The sequence below is a fragment of the Thamnophis elegans genome, chromosome 5 (assembly GCF_009769535.1).
Source record: "Thamnophis elegans isolate rThaEle1 chromosome 5, rThaEle1.pri, whole genome shotgun sequence".
NCBI lineage: Eukaryota > Metazoa > Chordata > Lepidosauria > Squamata > Colubridae > Thamnophis > Thamnophis elegans.
Genome location: NC_045545.1, coordinates 65,277,978 through 65,293,982, shown reverse-complemented (window position 1 = coordinate 65,293,982; position 16,005 = coordinate 65,277,978). Strand labels below are relative to the sequence as shown.

The 16,005-nt window shown below is 40.4% G+C and overlaps 2 protein-coding genes across 5 annotated transcripts in view; one reads left to right on the top strand and one right to left on the bottom strand.

Annotated features, from left to right (window-relative positions):
• Window positions 1–2,084, top strand: part of RBM39 (RNA binding motif protein 39) — a 29,950-nt gene extending 27,866 nt beyond the window's left edge. For all 3 annotated transcript variants that reach the window (XM_032217677.1, XM_032217675.1, XM_032217676.1), the window contains 2 exons: window positions 80–158; window positions 1,113–2,084. In XM_032217677.1, the coding sequence (XP_032073568.1) occupies window positions 80–158; window positions 1,113–1,213 (180 nt within the window). In that variant the 3' untranslated portion in view covers window positions 1,214–2,084. The remainder of the gene's footprint in view (window positions 1–79; window positions 159–1,112) is intronic.
• Window positions 2,085–6,276: 4,192 nt separating this feature from the next.
• Window positions 6,277–15,996, bottom strand: ROMO1 (reactive oxygen species modulator 1). 2 transcript variants are annotated; one of them, XM_032217809.1, is made up of 3 exons: window positions 15,914–15,996; window positions 6,935–7,065; window positions 6,277–6,500 (listed from the first exon to the last, which is right to left on the bottom strand). In XM_032217809.1, exons 2-3 carry the CDS (start codon window positions 7,063–7,065, stop codon window positions 6,392–6,394), a joined length of 240 nt encoding a protein of 79 aa, XP_032073700.1. In that variant the 5' UTR covers window positions 15,914–15,996; the 3' UTR covers window positions 6,277–6,391. The 2 variants fall into 2 exon arrangements, with proteins under 2 accessions (XP_032073700.1, XP_032073699.1); XM_032217808.1 differs by lacking the exon at window positions 15,914–15,996 and adding an exon at window positions 9,483–9,634.
• Window positions 15,997–16,005: the final 9 nt, after the last annotated feature.

Genomic DNA, 16,005 nt, shown 5'->3' with positions numbered 1-16,005 from the left:
TATTACTGGAGGCATTGATGAATCTGGTAAGGAAACGGTTTATGGGCTGTCTAATAAATACTGTTTTTTTATATTTTAGGGCAATGTGTATGTCAAATGCCCTTCAATAGCTGCAGCAATTGCAGCTGTCAACGCATTACATGGAAGATGGTTTGCAGGTAAGTCAATACTTAATATAATATAGTATAGCTATAATATGACTAATAGATATAGATTAGGAATGGAAAATTGGAAAATTTGCTCTTTCAGGTGCATCTTCCATCTTCCATTAGTATCTGCCCTACTATCACCAATTCCTTTGGGCCAGGAGAGATAGTCTGTAGGAAAAGGTATTCTTAAAATGATGTAAAAGTACATTCCCCAAATTTAGTTTTCAGTGTTTTCAACTCTTAACCATATGGTGACACATACTGTCAGGAGCCAATGGAAATTGCATTTCAAAATAAAGGAAAACTTTTTAAGAAACAAAAAATTATTTAATGTGATTCTAGGGATAGTTTAAGAGATGATAAGTTGAAAATTCCAAATTTAGGAGAGTTAACAAAAGTAATGAATTGATTCGAAGAGAAATTTGAAATCATGCCTATTTTGTATAATTTGTCTTGTTTGTGACAAATTGCCCAAGGAAATTTAGTCAATAAGGCAAATAAGGAAATATTTCTTATTTTACATATGGCTGAGACTTAGACAAACACATGAAACCTGGTTGCTAATTCCAGAGTTCTACACAAAGGGCAGAGCAATATCACACAGCAATAATGTAGTGTAATCTACATCTTTGCTATACTTAGTACAAATGGGTTTATCTTTATGGGTAGGAACCAAATGTCCAATTATTACAAGCATTTAACATTCTTTTTTAAATTATCCTATGTGATATTTTATCTCCTGAGGACTTGTTTTTTAAATAAATGTTTCACATAGGTCTTGTGATTGTGATAAACATATTAAATATGTTTTGGGCTTAGCTGAGTCATACTGAATGTTGGATATTCATTATAGGATTGTAATGTGAGTTATCTAAAATAAAGCTGGAAGCTGTTTCCTATATTTTATAGTCATTGCACTTTGTCCTATTAGATATTAAGGCACTTTGTTTTCTTCTCTTACAGGTAAAATGATCACAGCAGCATATGTTCCTCTTCCGACATACCATAATCTTTTCCCAGATTCTATGACTGCAACCCAGCTCTTGGTTCCAACTCGGCGATGAAGGAGGATTGAGTCAGTTTTGTACATAGCTATTTTTGAAGGAAGACTTGAGTTACCTTTATTTAGATGAAAACAAAAGGCAAAAGGTGTAAAGTCCTTTTGTGTACATTTCCTGTTACCTTTAAAGAAATATATATAATAAGCAGGAATGCTGTGATTATTCTCATGATTAGCATTCCCACTGTAAACAAAGCTGACTACTTGTTCTGCCTTGTAATTCTTGTACATTTAGACTTTTGGCTAAAGTATGGTGTAGGAACAGACATAGGTTATAGAAAAGATTTTTTTTCTGCAAAAGATAGAGAGGACATTTTTAATGTTTTGCAAGCCTTCCTTTTAATGCAGAAGTTGCATTTTACATTTATTAAAATGTAGATGCTCTGCTAAAGGTTAAAATCAGATTTAACTGGGCATATTTAGTGTGTTTTGTATGGATTGAAAATTGAAGAGGCTACTTAACAATTTTCAGTCATCTGATCTGCTCATGTAATGTTGAACAGCTGGTAAAATTGAGAGGATTAGAAGATTTTATTTCTAGATGGTAACTTTTGATTGTCTCTGTAAAAGTTTCTTGTAAATAAGGTGTAAGGTGTGTTTAGAATTCCAAACAAAGCTATCTCTGCATTTCCAGATTAAAGTTCCAATGATTGCAGGGAATGTACTTAATTAAAAGTTGAAGTAGGAAATGCAGGAATATATTTTGTCTGGTTGCATATAATCTCTGCTCTTTTTTAAGCTCTGTGAGCTCTGAAATATATTTTTGGGTTACTTCAGTGTGTTTGACAAAACAGCTTAATATTTCTATCAACAAACAACTTTCATATGGCAACAATCTTTGTAAGAACCACTCAAATAAAATTCTCTCAAAGGCCTCCAGAAGAATTTTTTTTTACAAAACTGAAGATTAACTTTAATTAATATTAAATCTCTTGAGCAGAAGTCTGATTTGTAATTTGTGTTTACAGAATGAATCAGCAGTATAGTTAAATTTTAGAGCAATCCTTATGCTTAACAGAAAAATCTCCTACTGTCCATATATTTCTTTATTAGAATTTTCAAGTATCTGTCTCCGTTAGCGGTTTTCTTCACTTTCCTCTGCACAGAACCATTCAAATAATTTTTTGCATTTTAAGAACAATTAGTTTTCAAGATATTGGGGAGGGGGGGAGATCCTAGATATTTTTAGGGCCAGTTTAGGAGGACTTCCTTTATTTCCTTCTATAGTTGTTGGTCAAGTAAACTGATTTTTCTGGTTCATTTCCAAATTTAATTTGTTTTAAATGTATTATTTTGAATCTTCAAGGTGGGTTCTAATGTCAAAACTTGAAAAATCCTCATTCATAAGTTCTATTAAAAACAAAATATTGTTTAAAATAAGATATGCACATGACAAAAATAATAAATTTCTGAGCTCTTACTATATTTTGTTCATTGCATGAGGAAGATTAAACCAATTATCCATTTTTGATTTAAAATAATGTTAGGGTGTCAGTATAAGAATAATGAACACACTGAAAAACTTGAAACATACTTGAGATTGGCAGATTGAAATTCCTGACATACTATGTAAAGTGCATTATTTGTTCCAACTTTATTTTGGGACTGAGCATTTTCAGATCTCATTTCTATCCAAGAAAGTGCATATCTTACATATTTTGGTAGGTAGTATTCTATTGCTCAATTCTCAGGGTACAAGTTGATCATGAGCAATTGAAACTTTATATTATGTAAATAGAAAATACAGGACATGATAAAACATTTGTTTAAACAGGTTTACCCTAAAAATTACTACTGCTAGGCTGAATTCAAAGTACTAAGTTACCCAGCTTGAAAATATGTAAGAATTGCACGGGGTTATATATCCATTATTCCAACTAGACCAGTCTGTTTCCACCACACACCATTAACATTTTCGCCTTGAAAACCATTGCTATGAGATACATTATGTAATGCAAAGCTTTCTAAGAGACAGAAGAATTCAATAGCTGGCTATTTTAAGACACATACTAATTTAGCCTGAGCTCATATATACCAGTGCCGTTATGAACGCATCAAATTTTCCTTCTTACCCACCCAGTTATCTCATTGCAGATACTGTAACAGCTTTGTTTTTTATGGTATAAATATTAATAGTTGTAATGCCTTGGAGAGATGAGAATTTTATTCTGATTTTCATAAAGCTTAAACATATTTCTTTTACCTAACCGATGATTCTCATGTTTTTTCAATTAAGATTATTGTTTATTTTCTGGCTCATACCTATAGTTATATAAATGCCTCTCCTGTTTATATTGCTCAGTAAATAAGCTTATTGAAGGTCACATGCCAGAAATAAAAAAAATAATTTTCAGATAGTGGGCCTGAATATCATACTGCCTAAAAACCTGATAGAATGAGGGCTAGAGTTTCCATGCCTTGAGCTTTGTAAATACAAGAATATTGTGAATGTTGAGTTTGCTGTAATCAACTTAATATTACTATTTTTAACTCTTTAAAAGAAAAGTATTTTTCTAAAAATATATCATGTTGCTTTCATTTGAAAATACCTTTTCATTCAGTTACAAATGTTGCTTCCCTACACATTTGTCTTACAACAATTACTTAATAATTACTTTGTTACTTATGACAGATTCATCATTCTGGTGACTTGAAAACTAGAGTGAGGACATACAACAACTGGAACAGAGTTCATGGGAGATCTGGATTGGGAAAATTAAATGGCAGTGCAGCCTACTTTTTCTGAGCAAATGTGCTGAGGCCAGCCTGTGCATCACTATCACAATGTTCAGACTTGCAGACTATGACAGTCAAATATATGCCAATATTAGAACTTGGATGTACAAAACTACTTGGTCCTAACATTGGTGCATAATTGACTAAGTCATAGTATGTCAGTGTGATCTTAAAAGATATCACCATCAACCATGCTATTAGGCAAAATGCTGAATGCTAGATAGATGACAGGCTAATTTAGTCACTCCAATCTAAACAGCCCCTTTGCATCATGAGTTTACCAAGGACTGTCAGAAATTCATTCAACATTGGCAGATCATAAGACCCACATCAAGTTAAACATTTCCAAGATGTAGTCTCCAGCAGTTTACCACTTGTCATCACGCAGATTGCAACAAAAGTACTTGGACTGAAAATCCAGGTACATCAAACATGATTTGATGAAAACCACGAGACCATTTCAGCAGCCCCTAGGCGAAGAACAAGGTCTGTACAGACTAGTAGGATGATCCATAATTTGTCTCAAAGGCATACAAGTTTAAGCACCTTCAATCCAAAGTATAGAAGGAACAGAGAAATGTAAGACAAGTAATGAAGAAAGCTGAGCAGTGGAATCCTATGTAATCATGCATGCCACCAGAAAGAAGTTCTGTGCTATAAAATCTATGGTTCTTTATTAGGATGGTCTTCCCTTACTAACATCTGATTGGTCACACTGGAAAACACTAGGAAGGACTGAAAAATCACTGGACTGAACCTTTTTCAATTTACTAAATGGGGTGTCCATAGTTGATCATTGTATCTTAGATGCCCTAGATCTCCCTGTACTGATGAGATTCTGTACTGATGAGATTTGACCGCCTATCAGCCTGAACAAGACACAAATAACTTTACCACTTGTGCCAAATAAACTTGAGTCTAGAATAAATGTTGATGACACCTAGTTGACATATGTACAAGTTCAAATACTTGGGAAACATCATCTCCAGCCAAAAGGTCTTTTGGGACTAAAAAAATTGTTGGATTAGCAGGGCCAAGCAGGTACCAAAGCAGCTGTGTGATAAGAGTGTTCAATCAGCACAACATACATATATCCACAAAGCTGAAATTCTAGAGCTGAGGCTATCATATAGATAAAGGTCTTGGACTCTACCGAAGGCCCATGTAATTCACATACATGGTCTTTGTTCCGTTCTTGACATTTGTTGGCCTTTTATCTCACTAGTTACTTTATAGTGTGCTGGAGTCTTGAGAAAAGGCGTTGAGGTTGATCATACAAGTGCTATAAAGATACTGTGAAAGAAATCTTAGAGCACTGACATACAGCCCTGGGAATTAGAAGCTGCAGCTGTTGACAGGACCACTAGCAAGCCTTGTGCTTTGCAATCTCCATTGGCTTTGAAGATAGGTGCCACCAAAAAAGGATTTAAAATCATGGCTTCTTTTCCACGTAGCAGGAATAATTCCTGAAAAAGTGGAATTTGCCTCATATTTGCTGCTTAAAAGTTTTTCCATAGTATTATGGTATTGCTTTTAATATCCTGTTATAGGTTTATAACCTGAGTATGAAGATCAAGATTTGGCACATGTAAAGGAGACAGTTGCATATTTGAAATGATTTTATACCTGCTGCTATTTGACACAGCTAGCTATATTATCTTGCCAACTATCATACACTGTATGGACATGGAGCAATATTACTGTAGTTACTATCTGCAATAATAAAGGGAATTAAAAACTGTAGGCAAGCAACTCAACTTTTGATTTAAACAGTAGTTGCAGGTCAAGCTATAAAAATATTTTTGTACTGATGTTTCTTTTTTTACATTGAAAAAAAGTTAATAGTTAACTTCCAAATTTATAAGTTAAATAAAATCTAAAATCTAAATTATTGCAGCTTCTTCAGCAATCTATGGTGCCACCTGCTGAATCACTGCATTCGCATCTTGTATTAAATTTCAAGCTAGCCAGTCAGCAATGTTTAGTCTTGCAAGTTTTATAAATATGACATGAAATTAGTTCAGTGTCATGCATATCCAGAAAATTGTGTTAAGTAAACCATTGTTAATGATATACCAAACATCTTATGTGTGTACTTCTGACATCTGTTAGGAAGCTATGGTATTTAAATTGCTAACCATGTACTTTGGACTTGCATACAAACACAGGCTGAAAATCTATGTCAATATTAACTCGAGCCTAACCCAACCAAAAAAGGAAATTGTTGTGACATGTACTTCTATACTATATAACTATGCCACTTATGCTCACATCCGGGGTTTATTGTAGAAATGATTACTAAGAGAAATAATAGCAAATCAATACAGCAAGAAAGGCTGAGATACTTTTATCTTATTCCTGATACAAAGTTTTATTATTTTACATAGCAGGATCTGGACTAACGGGCATTAGTCTTCATGGTAAAAAAGAATAAAAGAAATTCAAGTTAACAGCGGATTCCCATGCCAATAGCCATAAATGTCCCAAACGTTCCACCACTCTGCATCATGGTTTTGCCAACGCCACCCATCAGTTCTCGTCCTCTCATGCCAATCCTAAAAAACACAATGTTTAACAGAAAGTTATTTTTCAAAAGAAGTAAATGAAAATCATTAAGTGGAAGATTAGAAATTGTCAGGATAAAGAGCACCAAAGTTGCCTACTGGATGCGGACATGTTTCCTCTGATCAAAACGTGGTTTCAAGGACAACCTGCATCCAAACTTTGTGAATTATGCTTTTCATGATTTCCTTTAGTCATTATATTCAGTACTTCATAAACATAATGAGATCTGTATTTAGGAGTATTTGGCAAGTCTTAAAAATTATATCCATATATTCTATAAATCTTAACATCAAATTTAAGATATTTAGTTATTAATATACTATTAATATACATATTGTACTAAGCTGGTAGCTTTGCTTGCCATAAGAAGATTTACTGTTATAATTACACTGCATAAAACTATGGAATTTGGTCTCCAACATACCTGACACAAGAAAAAGTGCCAAAGAGTGCACCTGCTGCCATGCCAACAGCAAAGCCCATCATGAAGCCCATTTTTACTCTGTCAAAACAACTCGGCTGGGACTGGCCATATGATCCCACTGTCACAGGCATCTAGAAAGAAAATTGAGCACACTTGTAATATGTATTGCTTCTAAACATCAAGAACATCCCATTTCCAATTGGAAGCAGTATTTATTTGTATTACTGAAAATATTGGAAGCATTTTAAACTTATCAGTGATCTATTTAATGAGAATTTTAGCTAGATCTTTATAATTTAAGCCTCATATATCTGGTAAAAATACGCAAATATGCATGGCTATATCCACCAGACCTTCGCAAACAAATCATTGTGCATAAGCCACAATTTCTAATAAAAGGTTGTAAATGGTTGCCTAGAAACATTAAAAAAAACAGCTATTCTTTTCCTTCAAATCTCTCATTTATAAAAATAGTACACAAATATGTGCCAAGATAGATATAAAAATTAGGTATCTGTCCCAATCATGATTAATAGAATTTGGAAGTTAACCTTTGGAAGTGTAGGAATGTCAATAATTACACATTTTCAGCGTGCTAATCCTTTACTGAATTATCAGTTTATCCTTAACTTGTTCACCATGATTTTCAAGACAATATATTTTAGATAAAGCCATTTTGGCTTCTCTATTGACATTAGAGATAATAACAAATGCATAGCTACTCTATGAATTCTTTCCAAAAAAGATTATTTTGATTTAGGATTGTAAAGCATTAAGGTTGCAAGCGATTATTGGAGAAAAAAAACACTTCTGAAATAATAACTTGGAGGACTAGTGTAGAGGGTCGTCCTCTGTCAACCTTGGCCAATTTGAAAAAGCTAAACAGGGTTAGAATCTGTTTTTACTGTGAACCTCAAAGAATCTCATATGATTAAAAAATAGTATAAAAGCAATAAGGATAGTGACTGCAAATCACATTCATATTCATGCCAAAATTGCATGAAGTCTCTAGAATCAAGTTAAATTCAGAGGAGATTTAAAGAACATAAAAACTTGTTAAATTGGATCAATTCTAATGTTCTGTTTTTCCCAGTAAACAATGAGATGCAGGAAGCTTAATAATGCTAGAACAAATTAATCATTCATATCCATCCCTCTCTCTCTCTCTTTCCCTCTCTCTAGCAGCTGGTAATTGTGATAAAATATCTCAATCTAAAGTAGAGAGCCATTTTGGTGTAGTAGTAAAAGCATCAAGCTAGAAACTAGAAGAGTTCTTGTCAGACCTTGGGTACAAAGGCAGCTGGGTGACATTGGGACAATCATTCTCTCAGCCCTAGCAAAGAGTTAATGGAAAACTATTTCCAAAATCTTGCGGAAGAAAACTGCAGGTACTTGTTCAAGTAATCATCAGCAGTTAATACCTGGTTAAGACCTGGTTTTTCCGGCAGGCCTGGGGCTGTTGAATCTTCCAGCCCCATCCGAGGTGTGAATGTTGCTGTTTTTTTAAATTGTCTTTTTACTTTTATTTTGTACCCCTCCCCCCAGATTGTTAGCCTCCCTGAGTCTCTCGAGAATAGGGCGGCATACAAATTGAATAAACCTTAACCTTCCTTAATACTGACTTAATACTGACTCAAAAACAACACAGTAATAAGCAGCCATCAAAATTAAAAAGTATAGGCTATTTATGTTTCTCCATGAATTTGTCCCATCCCATTAAAGCAGGCTAAACCAGTGTTAAGATGGAATATCAAGAGAATGTGGAACAGGTAACCAAAATAAATAAATAAATCTCAGTCCTGATAAGTATGAGAAACAAACTCAAATTAACTCACTTTCATGGACTCTCCATAGACCCTTAGTGACTCCTGTTTCCTGATTACCTGTCTACCTTGAAAGGATAATATGGGGATAAACCAGAATAATATGCAAACACACATATCCCAGTTATTCTGGGTTTTTAGCCGTCTTTGATCCATTGAGTATGGTACCTTCTTCACTATCAGTGAAGATTGGGAATAAGAAAAATCCCTTCAGTAATTTTCTTCTCCCCTGAGTGCCGGTTCCAATTGGTAGTAGTGGTAAATGGGGAGAGATTGGCTGTTCATTATGGAATGCTGTGGGGTTCAACATTCTCCTCCTATTGTTTAATATGTATATGAAGTTCTAGAAGAGGTTAATTGCTGGCATGGAATAAAGTAAAAATATGTTGATAATATCCAATTATATATCTGTACCCTGGGCTGGGTGAAGGTTGTGAAGGTCTTCCTGATCCACAATGCAGACTGTTAGGAGCTGGCGAGAAACAGAATCACACGGATTTTCCAGAGTGAGTTTACAGGATGGTCCAGTAATGGTATTGTCACAGCCAATTGGCCTCGAGACTGGGTTGAATCTGAAGCCACGCCTCTGGGCTCCTCTCTTCTGACTCCAGTTTCAATCCAGTCTGGCCAACATAGAGACTGAAAAAAGAGTGACTCCTGATAGAAAAATCCATTACTGAAACCTCCTCAAACAGCGCAGCTTTCCTGCCTTCCAGGGACCTTACCTCTTCCTCTTGTAAGTTCCCCATTGGTGGCTGTTGTTTTCCAGCTGCCTGGGGCTTGATTTTTTTTCGAGTTTGGGAGGCTCCTGTGGCAGGGTCGCTGCTCCGGCGGCCATTTTAGCCGGCGACCACGTGGAGCCTGGAGACCTCGTGATTGACACCGGAAGAGGCGAATGGCTCTGGTTTCCAGCCCGACAGCCTCTCAAGCCCGAGAGAAGCACCAGTGAACAGAGGGAGCGTGGAGAAGAGCGCAAAGCCCTCAGCGCCAGGGAAAGCCGCGGAAGTGGCTGGGAAGGCGTGCAGCGACAGCACTCCCCCGGAAGCCGCGAAAGCCTCCGAGGGTGCAAACGCGGCAAATTCAAAGGGGAGAGAGACCGGCTGTTGAAACTGAAGAGGAGGTGAGGAATGAATCGGGCAGAAGCGCGAGGAGTGGCCGTAAGTAGAGTGAGATGACGGATAGGGCCCCTTCTCTGCCTATGTGCCTGGGGGAGGGTACTTCTTCCAGGCAGCGGCCCACTGCCTCCTCTAGGAGGCTTAAGGCCTCAGCCGACCCTCACCCCTCCCATGCCTGCCAGAAGGACGAGGATAGGAGGCACAGGGCTATATTAAAGACCTTTTCTAGGGCAGAGAGGTCGCGGGCCCTGTAGGGTGGGATCAACCCTTCCCCTTCCAGATCCAGGACCAGGTCACCCCTGGGGGGCCCCTCTAGTCAGGATTCTCCCCCCAGGTCCCCTGATTCCCTAAGGGGATGCAGTGGGGGGTTGCCCATTCCCCTCCCCTTTCCATGGAGAATCTTGACCAAGTAGACAACCAGCCTGGGTTTCTATCTCTAGAGACACAGCTGGGAGGTAGAGATCCATCCAGGCCAACCCTGGCACCTATCCCCAGCCATAGCCAGGTGCCAGTGGCATCCAACTGGGATTCCTTAGATATGGAGGACCTGCCTGTGGGTCTTCAGAACCTCATTGAAAGAGCCATTGCATCTGGTGTGGCTGCAGGCATGCAGCGCCAGGTGCCTCGCTCTGCCTCTCAGGGTGAGGTCACAGTCCCCAGCTCTTCATCATTCTACCACGGGGCCCTTCCCAGCCAGTCCGCCCCCCTGGGTCCCCGTCCTTGGCTAGTGAGGGAGCTGTCTTGGGGGACAAGGCGCAGCATGACCCAGATCTCTCTGAGGATGAGGAGGAACTGGAGCCTGAACCTCCCGCCTTCACGGGATTGTTCCCTCCTACCTTGTTCCGATCCCTCCTACGCAAAGCAGGTGCCACTGCTTAGCTGGGGGGGGGGGGGCGAGGTGGCCAAGAAAGGCAAGCCAGCAAGGAAGCTCCAGGGCACGGTCTATTCCGAGCCCAAAACAATTAAGGAGGAAATTCCTGCTCCCAATCTTTTCCTGGAAGTAGTTAAGAGACAGTGGGAGACACCTGGGACCTTCCCCACCCCAGGCAGCAATGACAGATGGTTCTATAACATCGAACCAGATTTCTGCCAAGCATTGCAGATGTGGATCCTCTGGTGATGGCCTTGGCTGCCCCAGCATCGCTGGTTCCCAAGGATGTGGCAGACAACCTGAAGGCAGAGGACAGGAAGGCGGAGATGATCCTCAGGAAGACCTTCCAGTCGTCGGCTTGGGCCATTAAGGCGGCAGTCTCTGCTTCGTTTTGCAACCATACAGCCATCCTTTGGATGGAGCAGATTCAGGCACGCATTCCAGCGGAGGACATCCGCCTACACCAGGATATCAACAAGTTAGTGGCGGTCGCTCAGTTCTCAGCTGATGCTACCTTAAACACCATGAAGTTTGCTTCCAAGGCTATGGCATTGTCCGTCGCGTCGCATCGCTTCCTGTGGCTTCGTGGCTGGCAGGCGGACAACAAGGCGAAGTGGCAGCTAGCGACTGCGGCCTACACGGTGGGTTCCCTCCTCGGGACTTCCCTTGATCCCATCCTGGTGGAGGATAAGAACAAGAAGAAGGCGCTTCCAACATCAACAAGAAGGCGGAGCAGAGGACCATACCCATTTATCGCAGGTCAGCACAGCGACCACAGGAACAGAACACCCACTAGAGTGGGCAGGGCGGATAGGCCATCCGACAGGGGATTCAATAGGGATAGACCCCGCTTTCAGCCTCAGGGCAAATGGCTCTTTCAAGGAGGGGGTCATCGCCCCGTCCGCTGGGGCAAGTAGGTCACCAGTGACCCCACCCATTGGCGGCCACCTAGCTCTGTTCGCAGATGCCTGGGCGGAGATATCCACGGATGCCTGGGTCCTCAGTACTGTGACCCATGGTCTCCACCCGGAATTCCTTTCCCTTCCCCCAATTGTTTCCGGGTGTTCCTCCCGGCCAAGAACGTTGACAAGCGCCAGCTAATGCAGCAGGCCATCCAGACCTGCTTGACATTGTGGTCATAGAGAGAGTCCCTGAGGACAAGACGGGCAAGGGGTTTTATTCAAACCTGTTCCTAGTGTCAAAATCATCGGGGGATGGAGAGCCATTTTAGACCTAAAGCTCCTAAACCAATTCTTAGTATATAGACGCTTTAAGATGGCATTCCTCAAGTCCACCCTGGGAGGGATTTGGGAGGAGGACTACATGGCATCCATTGATCTCATGGAAGCCTATCTGCACATCCCTATCTTCCCCGAGCATAGGCATTTTCTACGCTACTCCTACTTAGGGCTTCACTACCAGTACAGGGCTCTACCGTTTGGGTTGGCTTCGGTCCCCAGGACCTTTACCAAGGTGTTAGTGGTAGTGGCCACCCATCTGAGGGAGATTCCCATCAGGCTTTTTTGCTCCCTGGATGACATCCTCGTCAGGGGGCGTCTCCTGCTCAGACTAGGTCAGACCTTCAGCAGGTCATTAACACCCTCCAGGGCTTAGGGTTCTCGATTAATTTAGAGAAGAGTATTCTCAACCCATCCACCCAAATCCTACACCTGGAGGCAGTGATTGATTCCCGGTTGGGTCAAGTGTTTCTTTCCCCGGATCACAGGTCCAGTTTGTTGAAGTTAATTAACCAGATCTGGAAGGATCGTTGTGTTCCCGTAGCCCTTCTTTCCAGCTTGCTGGGAAAGTTCATCTCATGCATCGAAGTGGTCCCGTGGGCATGACTACATGCCAGGACACTCCAATGGAGGCTGCTGCCATATCAGAAAGCCGATTCCATCAACTCGACGCTCAGGGTACAAATGACATCACAGGTACTGATGTCTCTCAAGTGGTGGATTTCCCCGGCATTGCTCAAGGCCTGCGAATTTAGGGAACAAGAACGCATCATATTGACAATGGACGCCAGCCTGTTCAGTTGGGGGGCAACTCTAGACTCCCAGCTGGCACAGGGCCAGTGGTCAAAGAACAACCTTCAACACAGCATAAATTGGCTGGAGCTCCGGGCAGTCCACCTGGCCCTACGATGTTTCTAAACCTCAGTAGAGGGTCATCACTTCCTTGTCTTAACAGACAATGTTGCAGCAAAGACGCACATCAATCGACAAGGAGGTACATGATCCAGAGCATTGCACACCAAGGCAATGTCGCTGGGATATTGGGTGGAGAAACACCTGCACTCCATCCGAGCAGAACACATCACTGGCATCAACAACCATCAGGCGGACTGGCTGAGCCGGGAGATTGTGGACAACAGAGAGTGGAGTCTGTCCAAGGAGTTCTTCCAAAGGATCTGCCAGAGGTTCGGGAGACCGGTGGTGAACCTGTTTGCCACTCCGTCCAAGGCTCAACTGCCGCGGTTCTTCTATCTGTTCCCAGCTTGGGGAACGGAGGGGTTCAATGCCCTTTGCTCCAAGTGACCGGTGGGGCTGCTGTACACTTTCCCCCCCCACCTCTCCTTCCTGGGGTCATCCAGAAGATAGTCAGAGAGCAAGCCGAAGTAATCCTAGTGGCCCCCTACTGGCCCAGGAGGGTCTGGTTCGTGGACCTGCTGAGTCTGTTGGTAGGGAGACCATGGAGGAGTCCCCGGGGGGAGGTGAGATTGCTTCAGGGGGAGTTGGTCCATCCAGATCCACAGTGGCTCCAACTGGCCATGTGGAGATTGAGCGGGAGCACCTGAGAGGCGCTCTCCTGTCCCAAAAAGTGATCAGAACCATCAAGGCCTCCCGCAGACAGTCAACCAACAGGATTTACAATTCCACCTGGGTGACGTTTGTCTCCTGATGCCAGGCTGCCCACGTGACCTCCTCCAGAGCCACAGTCCCACAAGTTTCTTGATAAGTTTGAGGGATTGAAAATAACAGAATGTAATGTAACAGAAACTACACAAAGTTCTTCACTCAGAAAAGAAAAATCAAATGCACACGTGTAGGATAGGGGATACCTGGATTGGCAATGATACTTGTGAAAAAGATTGCAAAATACCAGTTAACCACAAACTGGATATGAACAAGCAGTGTTTTGTAGCTTTTAAAAAAGCATTTACAATTTTAAACTGCAATAACAGAAGTGTAATTTTCAAATCACAGAAAATAATTTATTTTGTTCTGTTTTGGTTAGACCTCACCTAGAAAATAGTTTTCAATTTTGGGAATCCTGTTTTAGGAAGGGTTTATAAACTCAAAGAATGATTTGGGGTTTAGAAATTAAGATCTATTTAGAAAGATTAAAGGAACAGAATATGTTTAGTCTTGAGAAAAAAACAACTGAAGGAAAATAGATCAAGACCTATTCCCATTAACAGAAGTTACCTAAAAGTAAAAACAGTTCAACAGTGAAACCAACTATCCAGAAAAGTAATATCTGCTTCACTGGATATGTATTCAAAAGGAAGATTAAAGATAATCTTTCAAGGACACATTAATATGGATTTCTGCAGATTGAACTTGATGCTATAAATGACCCTTTCCAGGAGATCTATTTAGCAAAAACAAATTAAAAACTTTAAGCAGCTTCTAAACAAAGAGATGAACAAATTTTTAAAGATTTGTTTGAATACATATACAAGTAAACTAATTCAAAGAATTAATTATTTTAATTCACTGTCCCCTAACATTCAGCTATGTATTTTAAATCTGCAGATGTGATTCTGATATGCAGTATTAAACAATTTAAAAGATGGATGCAATCTACCGTATAATTGCATTAATACTTGTACATATTATGAACATATTTGTTCATAAATTTATATCGAATCCATAAACAAGCAAATTTCTTTTCTCACAAAAATTATCAACTTCTAAAGCTCTACTTTTAAAAGGGATAGGGAACTATTGTTAGGGAAAGAAAGCTAGATGCACTACAATGGCCTACCATGTTTATGCAAATGAGATTTTAAAATATTATGAGCTTGTCTTTTTTCCGTATTCTTTCACTGTGAGTTTCTGAACTCCTATATCTTAAAAGTATAAATAGAATAACAGAGTTGGAAGGGACCTTGGAGGTCTTCAACCCCCTGCTTAGCCAAGAAACCCTACACCACTTCAGACAAATAGTTATCTTCTTAAAAACATCTTGTTGGAGCATTTACAACTTCTGGAGGCAAGTTGTTCCACTGATTGTTTTAACTGTCAGGAAATTTCTCTTTAATTCTAGGTTGCTTTTCTCCTTGATTAGTTTCCATCAATTGCTTTTTGTCCTGCCCTCAGGTGCCTTGGAGAATAGTTTGACTCCGGCTTTTTTATGGCAGCCCCTGAGATATACTGCTATCATGTCTCCCCTAGTCCTTCTTTCTATTAAACTAGACATACCCAGTTCCTGCAACCGTTCTTCCTATGTTTTAATCTCCAGTCCCCTAATCATCTTTGTTGCTCTTCTCTGCACTCTTTCTAGAGTCCCAGCATCTTTTTTACATTGTGGCGACCAAAACTGGATGCATATTCCAAGTGTGGCCTTATCAAGGAATTATAAGTGGTATTAACACTTCACATGATCTTGAGTCTAGCCCTCTGTTTATGCCGCCTAGAAGTGTGTTTGCTTTTTTGGGAGCTGCTGCACACTGCTGGCTCATATTTAAATGTGATTGGGTTACCTACAGTAAACCACAACGACCAAACATATATAAGTGACAAAATCGGAATGGCCACCAGGTTACCACCAAGACATAGAAAATCAGGGTTTCTTTAACCATGTTTTATATGCAAATGTTCAATTGGCTACCACGCTAAGATATAACCAAGACTGTATTCATACAGCATTAACCCCAAACCAATTAAAGAACTTGATGCGTATTTAGGCCAACACAGCTAAGGCACGGATAGCTGTGACTTCACATTATTGTGTATACAATAATATGAAATTTATATGCCTCCCGATTCCTAACGTTTCTGGACGGTTAGCTTTTAATGAAGCTTGGTAAAACACAGACACACATTTAAAAGGCCTCTCCTCAGACACTGGCGCAAAAACAAAATCAACCCGGAAGCGCTCCAGATGTGGAGCCGCCTGAGATAAAACTCTCGGCCCAGATATCGTCGCGGCCGTCTCTCACCTCGAGCCCTGAGAAGTTCCTCCAACGACGATCTCTCCCAGTTCGATCTGTTTCCGGCCCAGTCTGATGACGAAACAGGAAGCAACCTCAGC